This window comes from Polistes dominula, unplaced genomic scaffold, assembly GCF_049000335.1.
Source record: "Polistes dominula isolate Pdom_NZ unplaced genomic scaffold, Pdom_raw_medaka contig_16, whole genome shotgun sequence".
In the NCBI taxonomy this organism is placed as follows: domain Eukaryota; kingdom Metazoa; phylum Arthropoda; class Insecta; order Hymenoptera; family Vespidae; genus Polistes; species Polistes dominula.
In genome coordinates this window covers 6,447,896-6,475,621 of record NW_028301040.1, presented here as the reverse complement: position 1 = coordinate 6,475,621, position 27,726 = coordinate 6,447,896, and the positions used below count along the sequence as shown (strand labels likewise).

General features: G+C 30.2%; 5 protein-coding genes across 14 annotated transcripts; 2 read left to right on the top strand and 3 right to left on the bottom strand.

Moving 5' to 3' along the window:
* Positions 1-4,263: 4,263 nt before the first annotated feature.
* On the top strand, positions 4,264-12,657 carry arr (low-density lipoprotein receptor-related protein 6). The gene is made up of 7 exons (XM_015320730.2): positions 4,264-4,588; positions 4,759-6,706; positions 6,811-7,095; positions 7,242-7,777; positions 7,853-8,947; positions 9,029-9,538; positions 9,635-12,657. Exons 1-7 carry the CDS (start codon positions 4,519-4,521, stop codon positions 10,006-10,008), a joined length of 4,818 nt encoding a protein of 1,605 aa, XP_015176216.1. The 5' UTR covers positions 4,264-4,518; the 3' UTR covers positions 10,009-12,657.
* An 87-nt stretch (positions 12,658-12,744) lies between these two features.
* TTLL1B (Tubulin tyrosine ligase-like 1B) lies at positions 12,745-15,670 on the bottom strand. 2 transcript variants are annotated; one of them, XM_089174603.1, is made up of 9 exons: positions 15,048-15,670; positions 14,690-14,821; positions 14,529-14,594; positions 14,265-14,443; positions 13,818-14,004; positions 13,543-13,744; positions 13,166-13,396; positions 13,001-13,110; positions 12,745-12,886 (listed from the first exon to the last, which is right to left on the bottom strand). In XM_089174603.1, the coding sequence occupies exons 1-9, from the start codon at positions 15,158-15,160 to the stop codon at positions 12,751-12,753; spliced, it is 1,356 nt and encodes a 451-aa protein (XP_089030729.1). In that variant the 5' UTR covers positions 15,161-15,670; the 3' UTR covers positions 12,745-12,750. The 2 variants fall into 2 exon arrangements, with proteins under 2 accessions (XP_089030729.1, XP_015176205.1); XM_015320719.2 differs by having other exon boundaries at positions 15,058-15,670.
* Positions 15,671-15,817: 147 nt separating this feature from the next.
* On the bottom strand, positions 15,818-16,679 carry mRpL23 (mitochondrial ribosomal protein L23). Of its 2 annotated transcripts, XM_089174607.1 has the most exons (4): positions 16,519-16,679; positions 16,438-16,457; positions 16,178-16,302; positions 15,818-16,101 (listed from the first exon to the last, which is right to left on the bottom strand). In XM_089174607.1, exons 1-4 carry the CDS (start codon positions 16,530-16,532, stop codon positions 15,955-15,957), a joined length of 306 nt encoding a protein of 101 aa, XP_089030733.1. In that variant the 5' UTR covers positions 16,533-16,679; the 3' UTR covers positions 15,818-15,954. The 2 variants fall into 2 exon arrangements, with proteins under 2 accessions (XP_089030733.1, XP_015176204.1); XM_015320718.2 differs by having other exon boundaries at positions 16,178-16,457.
* A 104-nt stretch (positions 16,680-16,783) lies between these two features.
* LOC107066247 (Rho GTPase activating protein at 71E) lies at positions 16,784-22,664 on the top strand. Of its 8 annotated transcripts, none has more exons than XM_089174599.1 (12): positions 16,784-16,940; positions 17,360-17,458; positions 17,551-17,611; positions 17,787-18,058; positions 18,138-18,339; positions 18,764-18,775; positions 19,260-19,422; positions 19,547-19,633; positions 19,786-19,943; positions 20,045-20,167; positions 20,259-20,403; positions 20,492-22,664. In XM_089174599.1, exons 1-12 carry the CDS (start codon positions 16,921-16,923, stop codon positions 20,854-20,856), a joined length of 1,707 nt encoding a protein of 568 aa, XP_089030725.1. In that variant the 5' UTR covers positions 16,784-16,920; the 3' UTR covers positions 20,857-22,664. The 8 variants fall into 8 exon arrangements, with proteins under 8 accessions (XP_089030725.1, XP_015176198.1, XP_015176197.1 ...); XM_015320712.2 differs by having other exon boundaries at positions 16,804-16,940; positions 17,183-17,458; XM_015320711.2 differs by having other exon boundaries at positions 16,805-16,935; positions 17,183-17,458.
* A 2,984-nt stretch (positions 22,665-25,648) lies between these two features.
* On the bottom strand, positions 25,649-27,698 carry LOC107066211 (G patch domain and ankyrin repeat-containing protein 1 homolog). The gene is made up of 4 exons (XM_015320635.2): positions 27,545-27,698; positions 26,070-27,386; positions 25,787-26,006; positions 25,649-25,702 (listed from the first exon to the last, which is right to left on the bottom strand). Exon 2 carries the CDS (start codon positions 27,285-27,287, stop codon positions 26,187-26,189), a length of 1,101 nt encoding a protein of 366 aa, XP_015176121.1. The 5' UTR covers positions 27,288-27,386; positions 27,545-27,698; the 3' UTR covers positions 25,649-25,702; positions 25,787-26,006; positions 26,070-26,186.
* Between the last annotated feature and the right edge of the window lie 28 nt (positions 27,699-27,726).

The following is a 27,726-nucleotide window of genomic DNA, read 5'->3' as shown; positions in this document are numbered from 1 at the left end:
TGCTTGTTCGTCAAATTTTAAATAAATAATTTAATAAGCAATAATTACATACATTTGTTGATAATTTCAGGTATGCATAAATGATTTTTACTTAACACATTAACAGCCGACGATCTAAGAACATTTAAAGACTGAGCACGAGTCGGCACCACTGAAGCCAGATCGCGGAACATTTCTACCCCTTTTCTTGAGCCCAGCACGCCTCGCGCACAACAAAATTTACTTGTCGGTTTGTCGGAAAACCGAAAGAAGCCGAGGGAAGCCGAGATAGCTGCACGACAGAGGAGAAATAATACCCCCACCACGCGTCGCGGAGAAATACATGAACACAATACACATTTGAACAATGTGTAAAACTCGGCTTCCCTCGGCTTCTTTCGATTTCCCGACACACCGATACGTAACATTTCGTGTGTGCGTGTGACATCGTTATGTGCGAGGCGTGCTCACACACGCACGAGATGGGAGTACTCATCAGTGCTTTAATAATGCTGGAGTTGCTATTGGCTGAAAATTTTGGGGGACCGCTTCCGATGCAACGCGCAGCCGTGTTTATCTTCAGAATGGTAAATAACTGCTGTAGTCAGTTTAAGTTTGAAATACTTATAGTTTTTATTGTGATATTTATATTTAATTGTTTTGTTGATAACAAAGTGCATATATTAAGAGAAAATAGAAACAGTAAAATTATCGAGAGCACTTAGTAGTTTTCTATAATTGTAAGTTTAATTTACTCATTTAATAATTACAAGTATAAATGTACAAACCAAACTTATAAATTATCGTTTGTTTACAGACTTATTGTTTGTGATGAATAATCATGGTGTGATAGTGTATTCTTAATTACTGCAAAAGTTCAACAAAAACTACGCAAGACCGTCAAGACCAAAATTTAAAGCAAACAAATTTCAGTTCAAGATAACAATTTCACAAGAAATGTTCCAGAAATAATAAATAGAAAATTAATAGAGCTTGGATTCGAACTTTTACCTCATCTACCCTATTCACAAGATCTCTTGCTATCGAAAGACCTTTTCAGTAAATTAAATGGTTCATTAAGAAGTAAAAACTTTAGCAATTTCGGAAAAGGGAAAACCTACTTGAAAGAGTTTTTTAATGAAATATCGAAATATTTTTGTTCAATTGAAGTCAAACAACTGCCCAATTTGTGGAATGCAGTGGTAAAAAATAATGGAGATTATTGATAATGACAATATTTATTTGCAAATAAATATTTTCGCAAAAAATAAAATTTTGATTACTTTTCGGTCCCCAAAACGCATGCATATTAGGGTGGATCAAAAAAATGGCTTTATTCAAAGCACCAAAAGTGTGTAACCTCAAAATAATATTAAAAATTTTATGTTAACTAATAATTGATTATTACATTTGTGTAGTGTTTAGATAATATTAATTCCACGTTTCTTAAAATATTTTTTTTTCGGAGCTGTCAATAGCAACAAGACTTTCCGCGTAAATATTTAAACGAGTACTTTGTGAAAAGCAGTGCGCCCTACCGGCAAAATAAAATAATAAATAGAAAATTAAAGGAGCTTGGATTAAAACTTTTACCTCATCCACCCTACTATTCACAAGATCTCTTGCTGTCGAAAGACCTGTTCAGTAAATTAAATGGTTCATTAAGAAGTAAAAACTTTAGCAATTTCGGAAAAGGGAAAACCTACTTGAAAGAGTTTTTTAATGAAATATCGAAATATTTTTGTTCAATTGAAGTCAAACAACTGCCCAATTTTTGGAATGCAGTGGTAAAAAATAATGGAGATTATTGATAATGACAATATTTATTTGCAAATAAATATTTTCGCAAAAAATAAAATTTTGATTTTTGAACCTTTTTTTTCAGAAATCGTACACGGATCGTGGTAGGGGTGGTGGTGGTGGTAGGGGGGAGAGAAAGGGTGGTGGTGTTGGTGGTGGTAGGGGGGTAAAGGGTGGTGGTGCTGCACCTTTCCAAAATTTGTTGACTAAAAAAAAAAGGTCATCAAATCTTCGAAATTCCAAATTGGATCGTACACCACGAATTTTGGATCGTACAGGGCCTCAAATTATCGTACGAATGGGATCGCTGGTGAGGAGGCAGGAGGTCAAGCCATCGAATTCGGATGACGTCATCGCCGACGCTGTCGCCGGCGAGATAGCGCATCTGTCGAACAAGCTGCGACGGTGTCCGGTCCTCCATGGTCAACCCTGAGAAAAGCTTTTGAAGCCGCTGAACCGTAGTATCGCCGAAGCGAGCGAGGATCTGCGCTTTAAGATGCTCATACTTCCCGGTGGGGGAGGGTGGTAGAGCACGTCTTCTATCTCTTCCCAAGTATCGATGTCCAACCTCGCTACAGTCGCATGATACCGATCGGAATCAGAACGAATACCATGGCAGAAGAAAAATGATTCCATTAGCAAGAACCACGTCTCCGGGTTTCAACGCGAAAAGCATGGCCAAGGGTAGTTGGACTGATGTCCGGCGTCGTCTGGAGCGGAGCTGATGGCGTTGGTGTGAGCAGGAACCACGGTGGTGAAGGCTGGTGCGACGGTCGGCGCCGTGATCGGTGCAGGAGCCGGTACTGGGGCCCGTTGACTAGCAAAGTCTTGCGTGGGCGGACTTCTCGCCGCAACCGCATCTGGCTGGCCGCCGGTAGCGTGCTGCGAAGCTTCGGATGGCCTGGTCGGCATCTTCTCGGAAAGAAAAGCACACACGAAGTAGGAAAAAGTCAAGGAGCGTACGTACGAGAGTGGTGCGAAAGGAACAAAAAACAAAATGGCTGCCGAAGACAGGACCACGACTTGAAAATGGCCGTTAGTCGATGCCACGAATCAAGATGGCCGTCGAAGACAAGACCACGACTTGAAAAATGGCCGTTAAACAGGGCCAAGTCAGGCAAGAGAAGATGGCCGACCAGTGGCGAAACCGAGCGAGCGAAGAGAAGTGAGAAAAAACACGTGGTCGAACTGGTTCCGGAGATCACGTCGGGGTCACCAGTGTGGGAAATCCAATGTCCGCGGGCCGAATGGCTAGTTACTGACCACCGTAACGACCAATGAGAAAGCCGGACACAACAAGGGATTTCACCTTTTTTATTTGCGATCTCTCAGAACAGATTTTATTCAACAAAATACAAATTTTATACACACACGCACAACGAGATACAGAATGATAAATTAATACGGAAGAGAGAGCAAGCGCAGTCGACTGATAAGCTTGGCGAGTAAAATTGAACTCCTGTCCAAAAATCCGTTGGATCGATGATCTCCGAGAAGCGAGGAGATGATCCGGGATGTTCGTTACTAGGCCCGACCAATCAGATTCCTAGGCGCAATTACGCCGCGAGTTCTGACCAATCGGCCGCCTCCACATCACGGTTTGGTTACAAAGCCGAGGCAGAAAGTGTCGCTGCAATACACGCGCAACCTCTAGTAGTTTTTTGGTACGTCTGCCGAACTTGGTGCTGGCAGCCGCGAGATGTCGGCACCGTCCTGGTGCAAGACATCGGAGTTACGGACAGTGCTGTCAGATCGTGGGTAAATCTTACCCTCTCCCTGTGCCACTGGGATTGCACACAATGAAAGTTTTCCATGTCCGTGTGTTTGGGATATCGAAAGAAGCCGAGTGGAACCGAAGTTGACCAAGTAAGCCGAAGTTACTATTACCCAATCCCAGTGGCACAGGGAGAGGGTAAGATTTACCCACGATCTGACAGTACTGGTTACGGATAGTCAACCATGGGGTGTCAGCACCGAGCAGGTTCATAAAAAAAACTCTCGTTTTGAGTAAAAAGTAAGGTTATTAAGATGATCTTATTTGACTATAAATAAATACATCAACAGTTTGTAATTCTTAAGATCGTCTTAAGCGATGACTATGAATATCTATCCAATTGCACATCTTGGCTAAGATCAAACTTTTAAGCATATCTTAAGATTGCGTCTATGAATGTAAACGATAGCTTAAGACCATGCTTAAGGCGGACTTTAGTATAAGAGCGCACCATCAATACGGCGGTCAGTTGATCACTAATATCTTATTGGTTGGTAGTTACACAAATAGGAAAAGACAATATAAAAGGATTTCTCTCCACTCCTTCTTAATCCTAACACCAAAGAGGAAGAACGTGTTTTATAATTAATTTAATCTACATCGCAATCTTATATTAAGGAATAAAGTCTCTTTTTTACCAAACCACGTGTCTTGGTTCATTATCAAAAATAGTAACTAAAACCTTATGTGGTGGAAAGTATAAGTTTTGATAAAATAGTGGCGCGCATTTGTCACAAATAAGTGACCAATGAAAATGCTCCTTCATAAAAGTTTCACAGTTACGGGAAATACGTAAAGCTTATTTTTCAAAGAAAATGGATGATCATCGCTTAACTGGAAATCAAGATCATTTCTGATGAAAAGAAGCTTGGCTGAGTCCGAGACAATGGTTCGAATTGTATACAGTGTGTTTAAACATGGATGGCATCATTTATTAATGTTCACTTTATCGTAACAATGCTAGAATGGATTTAGGAAATTTTCAAAACATTCTAGTTGCTTGGTTTTTATGCTGTAGCATTGGCTTTTGCTATGGTGAGTATAAAAACGTATAAATGATGTTTAAATTAATGTATATTCGAACAAACACAGCCAATTGTCACATACCAACACATACATGAATAATACAAAATAAATATATGTGTACATATATTTATATATATTTTTATAATCTGATATATATCTATAATAATGTTTTTTTACAGGCACACCCGTATTACTTTTTGCTACTAATAAAGATATAAGAATAGCTAATGCCTCACGATCAAATAAAGTTATTGTCAAAGATTTATCTGAAGGTGCTGCTCTGGATTTTTATTATGAACGTGGTTTAGTGTGTTGGTCCGATAGCGGTTTGGAAATGATACAATGTATTCATTCAAATGGTACATACACGGGTGAAAAAATGATTGTAGTAAATTCTAGTTTAATATCTCCTGATGGTTTGGCATGTGATTGGTTTACTGGTAAACTATATTGGACAGATGGAGAAAAAAATAGACTTGAAGTGACTAGTATCGATGGACTATATAGAAAAGTTCTTTTTTGGACTGATATTTATCAGCCTCGGGCAGTTGCTCTTGCACCTATGAAAAGTTTACTTTTTTGGACTGATTGGGGAGATGTACCAAAGATAGAAAGAGCATCAATGAATGGAGATCCAACTACTCGTGAAGTCATTGTTTCCGATGATATATTCTGGCCAAATGGACTTACAGTTGATTATGATAATGAGTTAATATTTTGGGCAGATGGTAGACTGAAATTTATTGCTGTTATGGATTATTATGGCAAAAATAGGCGAAAGATTATCAGCCAAGGATTAGAGTATCCATTTGCAGTTACGTATTTTGATAATCGACTTTATTGGACAGATTGGAAAACATGGTGTATACATGCACATGATGTTCGACAAATGCAAGGGCATCCTCGTGACTTATTCCGTGGAGAATATATACCAGGTGACATAGAAGTTTGGGATGCAAGAAGACAACCATACGCAGATCATCCATGCAGATTAAATAATGGTAATTGTTCTCATCTATGTTTGCTAAGCACAAAGGATCCTGGATATACATGTGCCTGTCCAACGGGTGTGAAACTTATAAATAATTTTACTTGTGCCGATAGACCGGAACAGTTGCTTCTTATAGTTCAAAGAAATGAGATTTGTAAAATATCTCTTGATTCTCCCGACTACACTAACTTTGTTTTACCATTGAGTAATATTAAACATGCAATTGCAGTAGATTTTGATCCAATAGATGAAATGTTATATTGGACAGATGAAGAAGTTTTTGCCATCAGAAGAGCTTATCTTGATGGATCAGGTCAAGAAAATGTTGTCACAGCAGAAGTAGCTAATCCAGATGGAATTGCTATTGATTGGTTAGCACGTAACTTGTATTGGACTGATACAGGTACTGATAGAATTCAAGTTGCCCGTTTAAATGGTACTAGCCGAAAAGTTCTTATTAATGAAGATCTGGTAGAGCCTAGAGCTATAGCTGTAGCTCCTGAACTTGGATGGATGTTCTGGACTGACTGGAATGAAAAACGACCAAAGATAGAACGCAGTAATTTGGATGGTACTGACAGAATAATTTTAATTACAAAAGATATTATTTGGCCAAATGGTATTGCATTAGATTATGAAAGAAAAAAATTTTATTGGTGTGATGCTAAAACGGACAAAATAGAAGTTTGCAATATGAATGGCACTGATAGGCGTGAAGTTATTACTGATAACTTACCTCATCTATTTGGTCTTAGTTTAATGGGTGATTACCTTTATTGGACCGACTGGCAACGACGTAGTATCGATAGAGCTCATAAACTTACTGGTGGTGAAAGAGAAGTTATCGTTGAACAAGTTCCAAATGTAATGGGATTGAAAGCTATACATCTTGGCCAAATAAAAGGTACAAGTCCTTGTGCCTATAACAATGGTGGTTGTAGTCACTTATGTTTAAATAGACCTGATAAATATGTATGTGCTTGTCAAATTGGATATGAACTTACAAAAGATAAACGTACATGTGTGATACCAGATGCTTTTTTATTATTTTCAAAAAAGGAAAATATTGGTCGCGTTAGTATCGAAAATGCTAATAATGATAATATTATACCTGTTACAGGTGTTAAAGATGCAAGGTAATATTATAGTATTATTTATTTTTATTACTGTAGTACTATTATATTAAATTGAATATATAATTAGATCAATATCTAATTTATTGTTCGATTACTATTTTTAGCTCTCTTGATTTTGATTTGAAAGATAACCGTATTTATTGGGCAGATTTGAAAGTAAAAGCTATAACACGTGCTTTTATGAATGGTTCTGATGTTGAAAAAGTTGTAGATCTTGGATTGGAAGCTCCTGTAAGTTTAGCTATTGATTGGATTACCCATAATTTATATTGGAGTGATACTGGTACACACAGGATTGAGATGATACGGTTACAAGGATGTAGTAGACGAATACTTATATGGCAAGACTTAATTGAACCTGCATCTTTAGCACTTGATCCTGAAAGAGGGTAATTGTAATTATCTTTCTTATAAATAAATTTACATTTCTTAAAAAATAATACAATTTATTCAAGAAACATTTAGATATAATTAATTATATATAATTTAATTATTTCTATATTAGTAATAATGTGAAGTTTATTAAATCTTTTAGCCATATGTATTGGTCTGATTGGGGAGGTAATTCTGGCAGTATTGAACGTGCAGGATTAGACGGGTCTAATCGTCAAGTAATATTAGAATTTATTGGTCGAACTAATGGCCTTACCATAGATCATGCAGCTCGTAAACTTTATTGGGCAGATTTATCCACAACAGCAATTGACAGTTATGATTTACAAACAAAAAGGAGAAAGTCTATTATTACAAAAAACATCGGTTACCCATTTAGTATTACTCAATATCAGAATTACATTTATTGGACCGATTGGAATACTGGTGATATTGAAAGAGCAGACAAAAAGACAGGAGCTAACAGAACTAAAATACACAATAAATTAGAATCAGTGACAGATCTAATAGTCTTCCATGCTTCAAGACAGTCAGGACGGAATCCATGTGCAGTTAATAATGGGGACTGCAGTCATATTTGTTTCGCTTTACCAGGAAAAAATGATACTCCATCAACTTCATACCAATGTTCTTGTCCTACACACTATAATCTTGATGTTGATAATAAAACTTGTATTGGTAAGTTGTAAGTTTTTGAAAAGAAATATTTATTACATTATAGTTTTTGTTAATGATTTGATTATTTTTTTTCAGCACCAAAAAATTATATGATATACAGCCAACGTAACATAATAGGTCGCATTTTGCCGGATACTACGGATTGTCCTGATACAGTAATGCGCGTGCAGGGATTAAAAAATGTTCGTTCTATAGAATTTGATCCAATTACACAACAAGCATATTGGATAGACGGGCGCTCTTCATCTATAAGAAAAAGTCTTGATAACAGAACTTATGCTACTGTAGTTATATCTGGTGGATTTGGACATCCATTTGATCTAGCATTAGATCCTATTGGAAGATTACTCTTTTGGTCTTGTTCTACGAATGATGCAATTAATGTTACTAAACTGGATAATGGATCTGCCTTGGGAGTAGTTGTAAAGGGCGAAGGAGAAAAACCAAGATATATAGCTATACATCCAGATCAAAGACTTTTATTTTGGATAGATATGGGAAATAAAATGCAATTGCTACAAAGCAAAATGGATGGAAAACAAAGAGTGATAATAACATCTGATCTTGACCAACCGAGTAGTTTAACGGTTGACACTGTAGCAAATCTTGTATATTGGACCAATGGTAAACATATTGAATTTTCTGATTTTAATGGTAATAATAAAAGAATATTAGTATCAACTGGAACAGCTGGTATGGCTTTACATATGTCTGTTCTATATGATTACCTTTATTGGTTTAATCGTGAAACACAATCATTAGAAAGAGTAAATAAAAGATCAGGCAATGGAAGAAAGGTTATTATGTCTCGTACCATAAGCGACTTAATAACTGTCATAACACCAGATGATCAAATGATGGAATCACATATTTGCAGTCCTTTCCTCGATTATGGCGGGTGTTCGCATTTTTGTATTGGTACAGTTTCACCAATATGTTCTTGTCCTGAATACTTAGTTTTGTCCGAAGATGGGCGTACATGTAGAGCAGCACCTACGTGTGGTGACGATCATTATACATGTGCTATTTCAAGCTCTAAACTCGATAAAGATTGTATTCCAGCTGCTTGGAAATGTGATGGTCAAAGGGATTGTACTGATGGAAGTGATGAATTGGGTTGTCCAGCATGTGATCATAATCAATTTAGATGTCAAAGTGGTCACTGCATTGGTAAGAAATACTTGAGTTGTTAAATATTTTAATCTTTTGAGTAATATATTATTAAAAATAAATATTTTTATTTATGTGAAGATATTTCATGGGTATGTGACGGTACACAACATTGTCATGATGGTTTCGACGAAGCACATTGCTGTAGATCGGGACAATTTCAATGTATCGGAAGTGGCGTATGCATTCCTGAATCTGCACTTTGCAATGGTTGGGATGATTGTGCAGATGGAAGTGATGAAATGCCTCAAACATGTACGCCTACTACCGATCAAAGCCAATTTCCCGGTTCTGGAACAGAATCAGCCAAAAGTCCATATATTATTACAATAGTTATAATGATGGCTGCAATTATTGCCATAGTTTTAGGCTTATGTTATTATCGTAAAAAATTCGGTAGTAATGAAGATGTACCAAATATTTTACATGATTCTGCTGGTGATCCACTTTCACCTAAACCAAATAGAGTTGTTAAGCCAATATTAGCACACAAAAATGGTAGAAATCTTAAATCTGATGTAGAAAATGTAAGAATGTCTGCATTAAATGGAAGCAGCATTGGATCTAGTTATGATCGTAGTCATATAACGGGTACGTTAATGATTTTATATTATATTTAATACGTGTCAAGAATATTTCATATGATATTGGGTCGTTACAGTATCATATAAATTTTTTATGTTGTAGGTGCATCTAGTTCAACCAGGGGCAGCTCCACTGGTGGATATCCTCAAGAAACGCTTAATCCTCCACCTAGTCCAGCCACAACAGCAAATTCTACAAGATGTTCAAGCAGTAATGCTTCTAGACATAAACCATATAGATATTACAGAAGTATAAATCAACCGCCACCTCCAACTCCCTGCAGTACTGATGTTTGTGATGAGTCAGATAGTAACTATCCAGCTCGGTATCGTTACGAAAGTGAACCATTTCCTCCACCTCCTACACCAAGATCTATTTATCATAGCGATGCAGCTATGAGTTGTCCACCATCACCTAGTTCTCGGTCATCTACATATTTCAGTCCACTACCACCACCACCATCGCCGGTTCCATAAGGTATGTTGCGAGTATAATGCAGAGCACATATGAGGTAAATATAGATGAATATTTTTAATTCCTCATATAATTATAAATACATTTAGGAATATATCTTTTTTTTTTTGGAGTAATATGAACAATTGGCAGCTAATCATTTTATTGGATTATTAGCATAATACATTCACCTATACCTCATTCTTGTGCTCTCTCTTTTTTTTTATGTTACTTTTATACAAATTCTTTTATATATTTTAAGATCAGTTTTTTAGTTAAATATTAAAGATTATAAAAGTAATAACAAGTTGCATACACAGTATATTTTCTAAAGTAGAAATTGTAGACATATTTGTCGTTTACACTAAAGGCGTGCAAAGTTAACATATTGCTAATTACTTTTTATTTCTGCTTAGTGGATATTCTGTCTTATATTAGCACTCTCCAATATTAGTTCATTGTTGTTACGTTATAAATATATGTATATATTATTATATATATATGTATACATATATATAATATATATATATATATATATATATATGTGCAATTGTAAAACTAAATGATTGCACCGAGTCTGGTCCAGTTATAAAATATACCTTGTATACATAATCAATTTTAATTAGATTATGATATTTATTTTTAAATTAAAAACTTTTTGTATATTTCGTGCTACATAATGATGTTACAATATAATGTCAACAATGTTTTTGAAGAATATCTGCACAGAAATGTTCATATATAAATAAAATTTATTAGTAATTATTATATTTAAAAATATTAAAAAGAGAGGCAAACATACTTTAGTGACAATAATTAAACTCTTACGCTGGAAATATGTGCTACGGGTGTCGCTTATTGTTTATTGCTAAAATCTCTCTGAAACATTATTAAATTTTTTATTATTTATTTTCAATATTTAATAAAAGATTCAAATTATGCTGCATCAGCTAAATTATTTTCCAGTGGAAAAAGTTAAATAAATGACAGTAGTAGAAGAATAGTTTCCCTTTCGAGAAAAAATTTGCACGTCTTTGGTTTACATAATATTGATGAATACTATTCTGTATAGATTCTATAAATACCAATTTTAGGTATTCTTTTATAAATAATATGATTAAATTATATTTTATACCAAATGTTACATTTCTCTAAAAGGTGTGGTACATATATGTGATGCAACACATATACTATATGTGTACATATTTGATTTATTTAAAAAGTCTAAATACGTTTTTCAATGATTAGCATATAAACCCATTGTGCCTACTTACTATGGTTATCTACGTATTATATATATATAGTATATATATATATATATACTATACATAATTTAGGAATTTTAAATGCAGTAGTATATATATTATATATATATATATATATATATATATATGTACTATGAAAATGTGCAAATGCTTGTACAAATATTTTGGATAAAATATGTTAAGTATAATCATATTATTTTGTAAGATATATGTTTTTTCTAAGCCTGACTATAATACTATTAAAATTTAACAATGGTTTTATTCGAATAGATAACACAACATTTTTTTCTTTTTGTTATAAAATATGACGTACTTTTGGAAGTATTTTATTAATCATAAAATTATTACTATTATTATTATTATTATTATTAGTAATAATATTGTTATTAATATTCTTATTAATAATATAAGAGTAGCTTTTTATGTATATGCACATGTATTACATATACATGAGAAGCATTACATATCATTACTCTTAAGTATATCTATATGTTTTTTAAGTACGGTAGAATTCAACCAAAGGCTGCAACTTATATTTTATTATTCATTTTATAATCAGAAATTACTGATCTCTTGTAGAAAGTCTTAACTTCTGATACATGTACATAGGTATTATATAGAATTAAATACATCATTTGAAATAATAATCATATCAGGTTTTGAAGCAATTTAATACAAAACAGGCAGCATGCAAGAGTTACTTGATATCTACATTAATAAGCTAATAATATCAAAAGTATTTTAAGTATTGAATGCCTAAAAAACTTACAAAATACCTAGATATAAATCAAATATGTTATTGCAATTTGTACATACAAGATAATAAGGATATCAAAATATATATAATAACATTTACACACAATTGCACAAATGAAAAACCATTTTGTAGTTATATTGTAATATTAAAGAAAATCTTTCTCTAATACTGTAATATGTAAATAGACAAATTTCAACTTATTACATCATAAATATATTTGAATATTCGTTAAATATTTTGAGGTCTGATGTATAATATGAAACACGTGTAATAACGATTACATTACGTAAAATTTTATCCGATGTACACATCGTCCACTTCATTGTTCCTGTAAATGTAGCTCAATTAGGAAATTGTGCCATAATCATTTGAATAGTATCATTATAATGTATAGCACCGTTATCGAATCCTGTATAAAATATATTAAGAATCTTAAAGATTCTGACCTCGCACTGCCATTTTACATTGCCTTGAAGGAATCTATCGTATCATAATATTAATAATATTAATATGTCTAGTATCAAAGACTGAAATCATTGTTTATATTTTTTTTACATTTGTATGATTATAAGCGCCGTATGTTTGTAAGATATTTGTACAAAAAATAAAATTTTTATTAATGTATATTTTAATTAAATTAATGAAATTAATGTGCGCATTTTAGTTAATTGATTTCCTTATGCCATTTATAAAGAAAATCATCGTGTTGAGGAATAGACGTATATTGTTTATAATTATATCATTTATTTCCATTTGTTAGATAAATTTCTATATTTATCTACTGAATTAATTTTCTCATCTTGTGTCGATAATTCTTCGTCCAAAAGAAGTTCAAAATTTTCTAATACTTCTGGACGTGGACGTTTATTCCATCTTACACTGTATAAAATAAAAAAAATCACATATATACATAATATTGATGATACGTATAAAATAATTGTGCATAATAAGTTATGCACAATTAATATAAATGAAAATATTTGATTTACTAACTCAGGTGTTCCACTCGGTGATAAAACTATAGATATAATATTATCTACTAATTTATATTTTAATATTCGATCATTTACTGTAGTAGACGTTAACGATGGCGAAGCATTGACCTACAACATGAAACATTTATTATTCATTTCTATATAAATCATATCAATTAATTACCTCGATTAGCCATGGTTTTAGTTTATTATCAATAATAATATCGTATCCATAGCATTCGAAACAATGACGATCATTTGCCATTACAGGTGCAACAGCTTTTAAAGAATGCACAATGCACCATGAGATGTTTGAAAATAATTTTTCAGTTACAGCTTTACCGCGCGTACTCTCCAAATATAAACGTAAATTTTGTAAACTTAATTTTCCACCGTGTATACTATTGTATTCGTCCTAAGAAAGAAAAATAGATATTAATTTTTGAATAATACTTCGTTTTTAATTGCATTTTAATACACATATAGCATATCATTAATATATTAACTATTAATTTATTAATAAATTTATTTCATAGAAATAAATCATAGAAAATTACTTACACCATGTTTTTGTACAGAAACATTAGTTAAATGTACGTAAATGTTATCTAATTCTTGAATACTGGTGTCATATTTTACAGTACAAAAACGACAAAAACCAAGTTTAAATAAATAAGCTTTTAACGGACGAAAAGATGCAACAAGAACGTATAAACGAAGATCAAATTTTTTCCCTCCAATTAAAAGTGGATTATCTATATATCTAAATAATTTCATCATTAATTGATAGAAGAAGTAATTTAGGTAACATATTTAATAATTTATTTAGTATATACCTAGATATAACATAAGATTCTTTAGTAAGATTTGGATTAAATGGATTTCGAACTTCCCGTGACCATTTTTTTAATTTACTTAATTTATTTATTAAGAATATTCCCGCGCCTTGTGATTTTCCACATGGTTTCATAATCCAAGTACTTTGTGGTGATTTTCGGTATTCTTCCACGAACATATTATAATCTATAAAAAATCATTAATAGATTATAAAGATATTTTATACTTATTATACATGTTTTTTTTTCAATTTCATTATATTATATTATATTAATTTGAAATTATATTATTATTATTAATTGGCATTAGGAACTCGAAAGTTCATTGCCGCAAATACCAAATCTCGCCATTGTTATTAATTTGAAATCCTTTTATTAAATATTTCAATATCATATTTTTTATTTTGATTATTTTTAAGACTAATATATAAAAAATTTGTTATTTACCTGCCGGTAAAACAAAAGTAACAGGTATGAAATCCAAATGAAGATACTTTCCTGATCCACTTCCTCTTTCTGCAAGAGGATTTCCTTCCCGTTCTAAATCTTTTCGATAGCGTTTAATATTTTTCACTAAAAGATCTTTTCTGGTCAATTCGTAATGATTTGGAAAATGATTTATAATCCTAAATTATTCGAAATAAATGTAACGTAAAAGATTGAAGTATCAAATCTTTTTTTACAAGATAAAATAAATCGAAACAAACTTACTGATTATCGTTCATTCTATATCCAGTTTCTACGCTAAAAATATTTCTACACGATTGTGTGGCTGCCCTATTAAAAGAATTTTAAAAAATATAGAATTATTAATTTTAAATGTTATTTGATGTATATATTTCCTTTTTTTGATTATTCTTAAAAATAATTACCAATAAAAATTCCAATCATCTTGTGGGCCAACTTGTGACCAACCTCTTTTTTCAAAATTATGAACTATTACGGATTTATCCATATCTGTGCAAAATGCAGTCTTTGTTCTGTCCATTCCAAATGTCAATACTCTATAAAAATTTATAAAATTATCTTATTACATTAATAGATTTTTTATAATGTATATCGAAACGTTTTATCTACAAATAATACTTAATAGATGTTTGCACATTATTATTAATAAATAATCATTTAGCTAATAAAAAATGTCTCTGCTAACTTTATATACAATAATTGTTTTATATTTAATTACGTAAAATAATAATAATAATAATAATAATAATAATAATAATATACAATATTTTACCTCCTATAATAGAAAAATGAGAACTCTCTATGCATTTATCCGTTTCTATGCTGGTTGCCATTTTTTCAATCAAGTTTGATCGATAATTTAAAATCATTTGCATAGATATAATTAATAAGATTCATAATTTGTATTATATATTTTAGTATTATTTTTTATATTTTTATATCTTTGTTTCTTACTCCTAACATTTGAATTTCTTAAAATTATCAACAAATTTAATTTACCTTTTCGCCATGTCTTCAATATTTATAAAATTCCAAACGAAGATTTTTATTAAATTAAAAAAACATTTAAATAAAACAAGTTTTAAAAAATAATGAATAATTTTCGCTAAATGTTAAACAGTTTATATGTTTAGTGCAATTATAATGAACACAAATTTTGTAAAAAATAATTCATCCTTGTAACAAAATTGTTGTTTATCACATTTTACTTAATATTTATTCGTTAAAACAATCTTTTATTAATATAAACCAGTGGTTCCCAAATTGGAAGAAATAGAAATATATTGAGAATGAATTTTTCATTATATCAATGTATTTGTAACAATCATCGTAATGTTGCACTTTTTGATATTTTTTTATTTTATTATAAAATGTTACGAAATGTCTTCGTTAAGAACATGATCTCATGTGATGATAATTACAATAAATTAATCTGTACATTATTATTATTTTATATAACTAACCTACTTTTTTACTGAATTACTAATTTTAGACAAAGTGAAAAGAAATTTATCAATAGATAAAATTAACACTCGATGTTTATAAATTTTATTTTATCTTACTAAAAACTAAATTGTTTTTATTGTTTTTCTTTTTTACATTAGATTAATGATTTTTAAATAATAGAGAACTAAAAAATACTCTTTATAATGTGATCAAAATATAAAATCTAAATTCTGAACCATCCAGGTTCACTTGGTTCTTTGCAATCTTTTAAATATAATTTAAAATCTTGTTTTACTTCATCCAAAGCTGATTCGGTTTTATTTTCTTTTTGTGGGAAAAGATCAGGAAATGTAAATGATTCTTTTTTATCCTGAAATGAAAAATTCTTATATATTTAAACATATTTTTAAGACCTTGAGACCCTTTAAGAACTTTTAAGACCTTACCAAAATAACGTAAGCAAGCTTGACATCATCTTCTTTAATAACATAATAACGACCGTGTAGTTTCTTACATTTTCCAAGTGCTATTCTTGTTCTCACATCAACAGGTTTAACGTTATAAATTTTTTCTAAATAATTAATCACATCAAATTTTGTCATTTCCATAGAACATTCAAATTGTACTACATTTTTGGGTTGTTTATGTTTTGGTTCAATTAATTTCAGCCAAAAGTTTGGCAAAAATATTCTAAGTTGGGGATTACCTTTTTGATACAGAGGATACCTACAATAACATATTATAAATGATATTTAGCAGGTAAATACCATTTAATATATATATTTACCATCTTGTGGACATTTTGATCTTGATATTTTTATTTTATCAATTATCTTGTATTTTTAAACGTACACACTATCCTAAATAATTAAATTTAAGATTTATAACCTATAAAAAGATAACAATAGGTAATAAAATTGTATCAATGTGTGAATTTAAACTTTGAGGAAGATTTTCAATGTGCGACAATAGAATTTAAATTGTTACTATTGGTTCCTCATTAAAATATATTGTAAAACATTAAAGTTAGACTTTAAGTTCTATCTAGTATGCTAAAGAAGAGTCTAACAAAATAATTTCTCCACATAGATTACTCTCTCTCTAAAGGTATCCAATTTCGGTGATAGTTATAAACTCACTCTTTTGACAAATGTTTATAAAGCCATCGTAGCCATATTGATTTTTTGATATGAAACGAGGGAAGGTATGGTTGGTATATTCTGAAATGTATTTAAATGTTTTTATAAGAAATTGTTTATCAAGTGTGTGATGCAATTAATGAAATGTTAGCGCTCATTGAAAACGTGTATTTTATTAAAATAAAAATATCAGGGCAAGCTACCAGCCGCATTCGCGCAATGTGTGAGCTGATGCGGTTAGGTTATGTTGTATTAAATGTTTCTGCTTAAATGACCATATCTACGAACTTGTCATGATAAAATATATCGTAGGTATCAGCAAATAACTCGAATGATTAACGAAATGGAGTCTTCTATCGTCAGTGACATGACCTAAGTTATGACTTAGAAATACAGAATTCTGTATTTATTGGATATTATAAGATACACTTATTTAACTGTATTTCTTATATCATATTGCCATCCCCTTATGTATTATACAATGAGCAGCTGGACAGAAAGAATGCATCGTCGAGCAGCTACACTGGGTAATGTGGTTACAAGTTGTGGACATACATCTGTACCACCGTATCCAAGACGTTTAGAAAAGTCAGTGATAACTTTAATTATATATTGAATATATTCTAACTTGTGAATTTATATATATGTACTATATACAAATTTGATATCAATGATTATAGAGTTAAGTTCGGAGTACCCTTGGATGAAGTTTGTAAACATGATATACCCGGCCCATTATTGGTACGTATGTGCTTTTAATCATTTAAAATTTATGTGTAATTGGTTGAATACATTGTATTTTTAAAGAAGGAGTATAAAAGATTCAATTTAGTACTGTAGTACTATTATTGTAACTATATTACATATTATTTACTACTGTAGTACTCTTATTGTAATAAATAGTCATATTTTTTAGGTACTGATATTGAAATTAAATAAAGAAGCACCATTAAGGAAGGATATTTTTAGAGCGCCAGGCCATCAGGGTAATATGAAAAAGCTCATACATTTTCTACAGACTGGACGTTTAGTCAATATGGACAACTTTAGTGTTTACACGATAGCCAGTGTTTTAAAGAAATTTTTGCGCAAAATACCTGGCGGTGTTTTTGGAAAGGAAGGGGAACAACAATTATTCACTGTTATTCAATTGGACAGCATGGAACAACAAAGAGATCAAATTCATAGGTAATTAATAATCTTTTAATTATTAATCTTTAATTTAAATAATTTATAATGATTAATAAACTTTATGAAACTTTTGCAGATTAATTACTTCTTTACCAGAGTATACGCAACGTTTGTTAGTATTATTATTTGGAACATTTAGAGTTGTAGCAGTAAATAGTGAAAGAGCTTGCACAGGAATGTCTAGTGAAGCATTGGGTGTGTCTGTAGCCCCTTCATTCTTCCAGAGCTGTGTCAGCGATGGAAAAACTGCTAAAATGGAAGACGTTCTCAGATTTAAGGTACGTTTAAAAAAATATTTGTATGAAAAACTATTATTTCATTTACTATTTTATATACTTATTACTAAAATACTATCACATTATTTTGTTACTTTCTGCAATAATTATTCATTCGTGTTGAACATAAAACTAATACTATCTCTGCTTTTAAAAATATTATCATGAATTTCTTATACTACAGTATTTTATATAGTATACACTTGTGTAATACATATTCATTTAAATATACACATTATTAATTTTCTATATTATACAAAAAAAATATTAAATCATATTACATTTTTCTTGTATATAGTTACATACAATATTTTCTTACAATAATATATTTAAGACAGCATGCCAATATTTGTACACTGTTTTATACACAGCTATGCTATGTTTCATAATTTTTTCACACCATGCATTTGCTTACATTTACCATCAGGCGGAGGTCTCAGTAAGTTGCTTATAATGACAATAATTTTAAGCACCGTGTAAAATATATATATAAATGTTAATGTTCAATATAATTTTTTTTATCAAATTGTAAAATTTATTATATAAGTTTTATATGTTTGTGTATATTTTGATAGCATGATATCAGAAATTGTAATAAATATTAGTAAATCTCTATATTTTGTATATGAAATATGATTAATGCGGCAACATTGTATTGTATAAAATGAAAGTGAAGTATATAATTAATAACATTTTTATTTAAAATTATATTTCTTATTTTTTCATCGTAGATATTTCATATTATTTTACAAATAAAATGTTCATTTTTTCTTTTTTCTTAATATTACATTCAAATATGCACATGCATTCACAATAACAATAGTGTACTAATAGTATATATATATATATAAGCACGAAAAATGTCTATTATAAGTGAGATCAAAAAATTGTTTAGTAGCTTATATTATTATATATTCCTTTAGGTTGCCACATGCGTTATGAAATTTATGATAGATAATTTTGGAGTATCTAATTTATTCGGAAGAGAAAACTATGAATTTTATGCGCGCATTACTGGAAGAATATTAAAAGTAGAAGAGGATTGGATTTTCAGTTTTCGATATCCTCCGGATACTCTAGTATCTAGTAAGTTTTGAAATTATCATTAGCTGGAACATGTATTGACAAACATAAATGCATTCTATTAATATATAGTAAGTTGATTATTTGAAAATATTTTTCTTTAACTTATGTATTATTTCATAACTAGTGCACACTGGGCTCTTACAGTTGGATATATTTCAGGACAACTCTCTCTTGAAGCTGAAAAGACTTGGCTGCAATATGAATGTGAAAGGTGGGGTCTAAAATTTAATTTAGAATGTAAGTAAAAATTACTTTTAATTATATGTAAACAAAACAACTAGTTTAACGAATTATTTTATATGAAAGTTGAATTTATTTGTAAAAAATTATTTACAAAATTTTCTAATCGTATAATTTGTTTAGCTATGTCACATCAGGAGGAATCGCAGTCAACACCAGCCTTAATTCATGTACCACAAACTCTCGATCTTACATCTTCATTAGGCATAATTCCTGAAAATACATTATTAGAAAGTTATACACGTTTGTCAGTTAGCTTGGAAGAAAATGGTTTATTTCAGGTATGGTATAAGACTTTTTTTAAATAATTTTGTATCAAGATTTTATACAATAATCCCTCTATTTACGTGAACTTGTGTGAAGATTTAATTTTTTTGTATAGGCATCCAGTCGATCTTCAAGTAATGGTAGTCATCATTCTCGACACGCAGGAATGACACTAGATGAACTTCGAGCAATCAATCGTTATGCAGAAAGTACTAAAAGCCTTAGTTATTTACCACAGGTTAAATATAATGCACTATTTATACTTATATCTCTTCATATGCTTCAAAATACTTTTAAACTTTTTGAAGCATAATAATTCTTATTATCAGGTACATGAGAGACAAACAGCACGTATGCGTACAAGATCAGAATGGTTTTTAACACCTGTAGGAGAAATATTAGCTGCTACTGATAGTGATCCTACGGCAATGCATGTGCTTCGTGGTTCAAATCGATCATCATCTGGAAACATTGGTATGTTTTATAGATTAACGATAATACGTTGAAATTGTTCATATTTTGTAGAATATTAATTATAATAAAATATAAATATGAATTTTAGCAGGAGGTTTAAGTGCTAGTGCTGAATCAGTTAAACGTCCAAGTTTACGAAGAACATCATCAAGAGATAAAACACGTATACATCGTAGTTCAACTCGTAGAAATAAGGAAAATGGGGCTAAGGGACGTTCCATTGATGCATGTAAGTCACGATCTATGGAAACTATTAAAACTAAAACTGTCAGAGTCGCAATAGATCAACCAGTGGAAAAAATGTTGAAAAGTAGCCGAGATGTAATAAAAGAATTCGGAAATGAGGAACGTATAGAAGTAAATACTAGCGATGTTCCCATTGGACCACAAGATTGCACTGAAATGGATGTACAAAGTTTTCACGTTACGTTAACGTACAAGCCAAGAATATAGATATTTGGAAAACTTATAAAGCACTGAAAATTATACTAACATTTCGGAAAACTATTTTTAGTGCATATTAGATCTAAGTACAAATTTAGTTGTATTATTGTCTAAGGATGGAATTTTCGACATGACAGCGAATTAATTACAAGTTTTTAAACTATATTCCCTCCAAAAATGAAGATAGTGTGTTTGCATTTTTTTTTTTAATTTTATTTTATTTCTTTTTTATTTTATTTCTTTAAGAGTAATGAATTATATGTAAATCGAAGACCCATGTGTATTATATATTTGCAGAATACGCACGTATTTTAAATTTATGAATATGACAAATTATGTTATAACCAATGATGTTCTAAAATCGTAAGACTGCTTCTATGTATAGGACTATCCATATCATATCATTATCTGAACATAGTGCTTCTAAAACTATTTACATACATTCTCAGAGTGTCTAATTAATCTTGAAACTGTATTTTTTCGTTTTCATATATATTACGTTTTACAATATTGCTTTATGTTACAGATAACTTAGAGAAATTTTTATATATTATGTGTAGTGTACAAAATGATCGTAACACAACGTTAAAAGCGAAGAGATTTGATCGGGGTTTTTTTATTAATTAAACAACTATATCAAATAAATAATATATTTTCTCATTATCTAGGTTTTATCTTAATATTAATAATAACAGTTTTATATACATATATATAAAATTTTTAAATATAAGCCTCAGTTAATATAAGTACTATAAAGAAAGAAGAGTCCAAAAATTTTCTTACTATTAAATTTTCTCTTAAATGTATACTCTGTGTTCTATTATATATGAACATTGATTAATTAAGAACTAATACTTTTCGCTTTTAACGTACCTTCCTACTATCGATTAGACGCATTTAGCGTTTTCTATTTATCCATTTATATATTCTATTCTAAGATTAATTCAAAATGTTTAATTTACCTTATGTCTCCAACAGACATTTATACTTCACCATTCCAAATGCATTTATAAATCTCTAAAATCTTTTATCTTAATTTTCTTCTTTTCTGTAAAAGCGTTGAAATTTATTTATTTAATTTTAATTATTAATAGAAATGTTCTATAGCTTTAATTACATTGATTAATTTAAATATTTTCTTAATAATTAAATATGTGTTAATGTATTAATTAAACAAGATTTTGTATTTCCATTTTTTATGTTATTCTAGTTAATATATTTTGTATCTATTGAAGATGTATATCTATTGCAATCAACTATTACGAATTGTTTGCATTTAGTATTATCTTAAACAGCTGAACGGTATTTAATTCACATTGTCATTATAAAACTTAAAAAGAAGTATAATCCTTTAAAAGGAACTATGTAACGTTACATAATGACAGATACAACTTTGTGCGTAATACATAAGAGGTAAATTTTATATGGAATATTAAAAGGTATTTATATCTGTATTATATAAGCATCGAAAAATTTATAGTAATATCATGAAATTATTTATTAATGACTACGATTAATTATATTTTAATCTATTATTTAAATTTTATTTTCTATAGTGACTAATTAATTATAATATCAGTTGTGTATTGGATATATTATTTAAATGCGTACAAATTTATTCAATGATGCTCCAAAAAAGGTGTTCTATTATTATTATTATTATTATTATATAGATGATAAGAGAATCTTATTATGACTGTAATATCGATGTATCATTATTTAACACCAAATATATAAGATTCTACGTATAGACCCAAATATTAGGTCGGGGAACTCTGAATAATTTTAAACTGTATTAAAAAAAATTTCATTTGGAATTGGTATTTTTTTTTATTTAATACTTCCTTTGCAACTTTTAATATTTCCTTTCATTTATTGTGCTAATAATTAATAATCTAATAATTAAATAAAGTTACCGACATAAGAAACTTAAGAAGTTTTATTTCAATTGTATGTCGGTTTCACGTGCTGTTCTGTTTTTTTATTATTTTCATATGAAAAGTAAAGTTTTTCTTCAATTTATATAATATAAAATATTTGTAGTGATATGGTAGTAAATAATTTCGTTTTTGTTTTATAAGTTTATGAAGTTATTGAATTATAATCTGAATAATATAAATTGAACAATATAATGACAATAATTATTACTAAACTTTTTTTGAATTCCTAGAGACATTTTTCATTAGATCTACAGGGTAGGTCATCACATTTTACCATCTAGATTTACGTTATTATTTATTATAGCTAAAAAGCCCACGACGGCCAGATCTTCGTTATTTTATAAAAGCTGAAAGTTTTTCTGTGCATGTCCCCTATATAGGTAAAAACGACCAGCGACTATACAATTTGGGGTTGTGTTTACTTGGGAAGGTAACAGGTAGTAAAGGTGTATAAAATAATACCTTAAATTCGTTAAAGTATAAAGCTCTATTTTTTTATATTTTCTTCGGGATAACTTTAGAAATCTCGTCATCTTTATAAACTTTAATAAATTATGATTATACTTTCGTTATAGTATAAAAGAGACCAGGTAGATTGCTTTACCGGTATCTCCATTGAGATATCCAGCATGCAGTTTAGGGGTATCTGGCAGGGGGTAGCAACTGTCATAAGTATCCGACAACGGATGACGAGATTTCTAAAGTTATCCCGAAGAAAATATAAAAAAATAGAACTTTATACTTTAACGAATTTAAGGTATTATTTTATACACCTTTACTACCTGTTACCTTCCCAAGTAAACACAACCCAAATTCTATAGTCTCTGGTCGTTTTTACCTATATAGGGGACATGCACAAATAAATTTTCAGCTTTTATAAAATAACGAAGGTCTAGCCGTCGTGGGCTCTTGCTCTATTACGCGTAGCAGACAATGTTTCACATGGAGTTGAATGGCTTTGAAAGGGTTTCATAATGATGGTACTTTTCTTTGTAGGTGGACGTGTAAAGGACATATGAAGGTCATTAATGTTTTTTTAAACGGAATCATATATTTTTTATTGTATCATCTGATGCTCTTTCACATTATTTACAAAAAAAGTATTAATCTATTTATGTAAAAAAATTATTACTTTAGGAGAGATATTTTAATTTTTATTTATGATAGTGGCGCGAGCTAACGGATAGATTTAATTGGTTAAGAAATCGTTACTTTCTGGTCAAAATTATGAATTCAATGTGATGATGTAGTAGGAGAGCAAGAATTATCAGCACAGAAAATGTAAATATATTTACATTGATAATTCTTGCTCTCCTACTTATTATGAAATTTAGTGTCTCTGTTACATCTCTGATTCGGTGAATACGGCGATACGGTGAATTATCACTTCATAATGAAGTATTCTAAAGAAGAAAAGATAGACATGTTATCAATTTATTTTGAAGCTGAGAAAAGTGCTACACATGCAGAAAGATTATACGCCAATAGATTTCTTCAACGAAATACTCCATCACGTCGTACCTTTGATTATATTTTTAAAAAATTTCATCAGACAAGGCAATTAGTACGCAAAAAGGCAATTCGTAATAAAACAATAACAAATGAAGAAAACGAAATTGCAGTGTTAGCCGCAGTTACGATAAATCCATTCATTAGCTCTCGCGAAATCGAAAGACAATCTGGAATTAGTCGTAAAAGCATTTTACGCATATTGAAAAAGCACAAATACCATTCATATCATGTATCAAAGGTTCAAGAACTGACCGCAAATGACTGTTATCAACGTTTAGAATTTTGTAATTGGGCTCTCACTCAAAGAGACAACTTTTTCAGCAATGTTATGTTCACGGACGAAGCAACGTTTACGAAAAATGGATCAATGAATTCAAGAAATGCCCATTATTGGTCAACGGAAAATCCTTATTGGTTTAGACAAATGGATAATCAACATCAATGGAGTGTAAATGTTTGGATGGGCATACTTGGCGTTAAACTTATTGGTCCATACTTTATCGAAGGATCATTAACCGGGCCAAAATATGCAAATTTTTTATCAAACACTCTATGTACATTTTTAGACGATTTACCATTGCATACACGACAAATAATGTGGATACAACAGGATGATTGCCCTGCTTATTATTCAAGAATAGTAAGAGATACATTAAATCAAATGTTTCCAAATCGTTGGATAGGACGGGGTGGGCCCATTCATTTTCCGGCTAGATCACCAGATCTAACGCCCCTCGACTTTTTCTTATGGGGTTACTTAAAAAATAAAGTTTACGCTGAGCCTCCGACTACAATGGCCGATATGAGGGATCGTATCGTCAATGAATGCAAGAAAATAACATCAGATACATTAAGAAACGTTAATGAGTCATTAATTTCTCGATTCAGAAAGTGTTCTGATGCAAATGGTCGCCATATTGAACCTTTTTTGTAAATAGACATAAAAATTAAAATATCTCTCCTAAAGTAATAATTTTTTTTACATAAATAGATTAATACTTTTTTTGTAAATAATATGAAAGAGCATCAGATGATGCAATAAAAAATATATGATTCCGTTTAAAAAAACATTAATGACCTTCATATGTCCTTACACGTCCACCTACAAAAAAATACTATCAGTATGAACCCCTTTTAAAGCCATTCAACTCCATGTGAAACATTGTCTGCTACGCGTAATAATAATAACGTAAATCTAGATGGTAAAATGTGGTGACCCCACTCTGTATATATATAATTGATATTTCAGAATGTATATTCCTAAGTATAAACATAAAATAGCCTTATCTTAATTATTATAATTTCAATAAGTTTCTATTCTTTTCTATCACATCATATTAATTTGATAATTATTTATATTTCACTTTATTGAATATTAATTTGAATATTACATCTTTCTTAATCTGAAATGTAAGGTATAACAATTATAAAATGTAATAAAATATATTATGTAAATATATCATAAATTATATTAATATGATTCTTACGCAATTAAAGCGCTTCAAGATATCAAGTAAAAACGATTTAATTATTCTCATTTTTCACGTTTTTTTTCTTCCTTTCGCAATCTTGATCTCTTATACATTCAAAATGTTATCTTACAGTTGGACATTTATTCTTGACAAACTAACAATTATTTTTTTATTTGCTTTTCTTCTTGATACTGTTTCAAACGTTGTAGCCTTTTTTTTATTTGTATTGTATCACCTAGATAGATAAAAAGAAATTAATATGATTGAATAACCGGAAACCTAAGTAAAAAATACTAACATGTAAGCACAAAGAAATAGTATGAACTTGCAGTATTTATGACAATTTATACATTGTTTCTATTCAGTCTTAGGTTTCACATAAAGATTAGTGAAATTGTAAAAAGCAATTTAAACATTAAGACAATGCAATACGAAGCGCTCTTTCTTTTCTAGCTTCTCTGTTGAGTAACTTTTCTCTGTCTCTCTTTTTCAATGGTTTTTGTTTATAAATTCTAACATTTTTAACTGCATTTGTATCGCCGGGCATAAAATGTGTTATTCTAGATTCTACTTCACCAGGTTGTCCTAAACCTTTGCGATCCATTTTAAGTGTCGTTTTAATTGGATATTTAATTCCTTTGCCGGATGGACCAAGTCCCCCTTCCTCATCCCAACCAGTATTTAAAAGCATTTGATAACCTTTATTTTGTTTCGATATACCGTATATTGCATTTGGCAGTTTTGGTTTGGTATTAAAAATATGTAAAGTAGAGGCTTCGTGCTTTTTCACCGTCGTCTCTCGAAAATTTCTTTTACATACGTCGCAATAAAAATGCGTATTCTCTTGCCATTTGTCTTTGACATTATCCTCGTCGTCACCACATATGCTTTCTTTAGAATTCTTTGATATTTCCGTTAATTCTAATTTATCCGTTTGAGTTTTTATATTCGTTAAATCATGCTTTTTCCTCAGCAAAGCAACTATATTCAAATGATTTCTTTTCAAAGCTAATTGAGCCGCTGTAAGGCCAGACTTTTCTTTTATTCTTCTGTTTGCCCCTAGCTGTAATAAAAATTCGATTACTTCTAAATGACCGCAATAAGCAGCCGACATTAAAGGAGTCCAACCAAAGTCGTCCGATACGTTAACATTCTCCACTGTAATATGTTTCTGTAAAAATTTTAAATCCTTCTGTTCTACTGCTTTTAATATGGCATTTATCGTAACTTTTATGACTGTATTTTCAGTCGCATGAGTTTTTTTCTGTTGAACCGAATCCAATAGCGATTTTGTATGCAAGATGCTCTGTGCATTACTACTTTTCAGTCTTAGAGATGTAGGTTTTTTCGTCGTAATTATTTCACCCTCTTGTTTGATTATTTCTTCATAAGTTAGTCGTGCTTCTTCACCTTGAAAATTTAAATCGTAATTGGTTTTTTCTGGTAATATTTCACGAGATTCATTGGAACCTCTTATAAAAGCTTTCCATAAAATTCCTATGGACGTTTTCTCCATATTATCATTAATTAAAATTATCAGTCTTTTATTTATGTTTTTCTCTTTCAATTGATGAAATAAATATGGCTCCTTATCTCACTGTATTTGTATTTACATCTGTAACAACACGATTTTGGTTATATTTAATAAAAATAATTATCACACATGTGTGAAATATATAATTAAATTTTAAATTATAGAAACGTATTTTATAAAAAAAACTGAACAAAATGTAGGTTAAAATTTATAGGTTATAATGTTAATAAAATAAATACCTTTCTATCTGCATGTTGGTTTTATTAAGAAATACGTATAATAAAGAATAATAATATTCGTAAAATAAATATTTCAAATTGACAGTAAGAAATAAAGGGTTATAAAATTTGTTCTGCTAACTGATGAACGTATAAATACGTCTGTAATATTCCCAGTGTTGAAGTAAAGTTGAGGAGGTAGC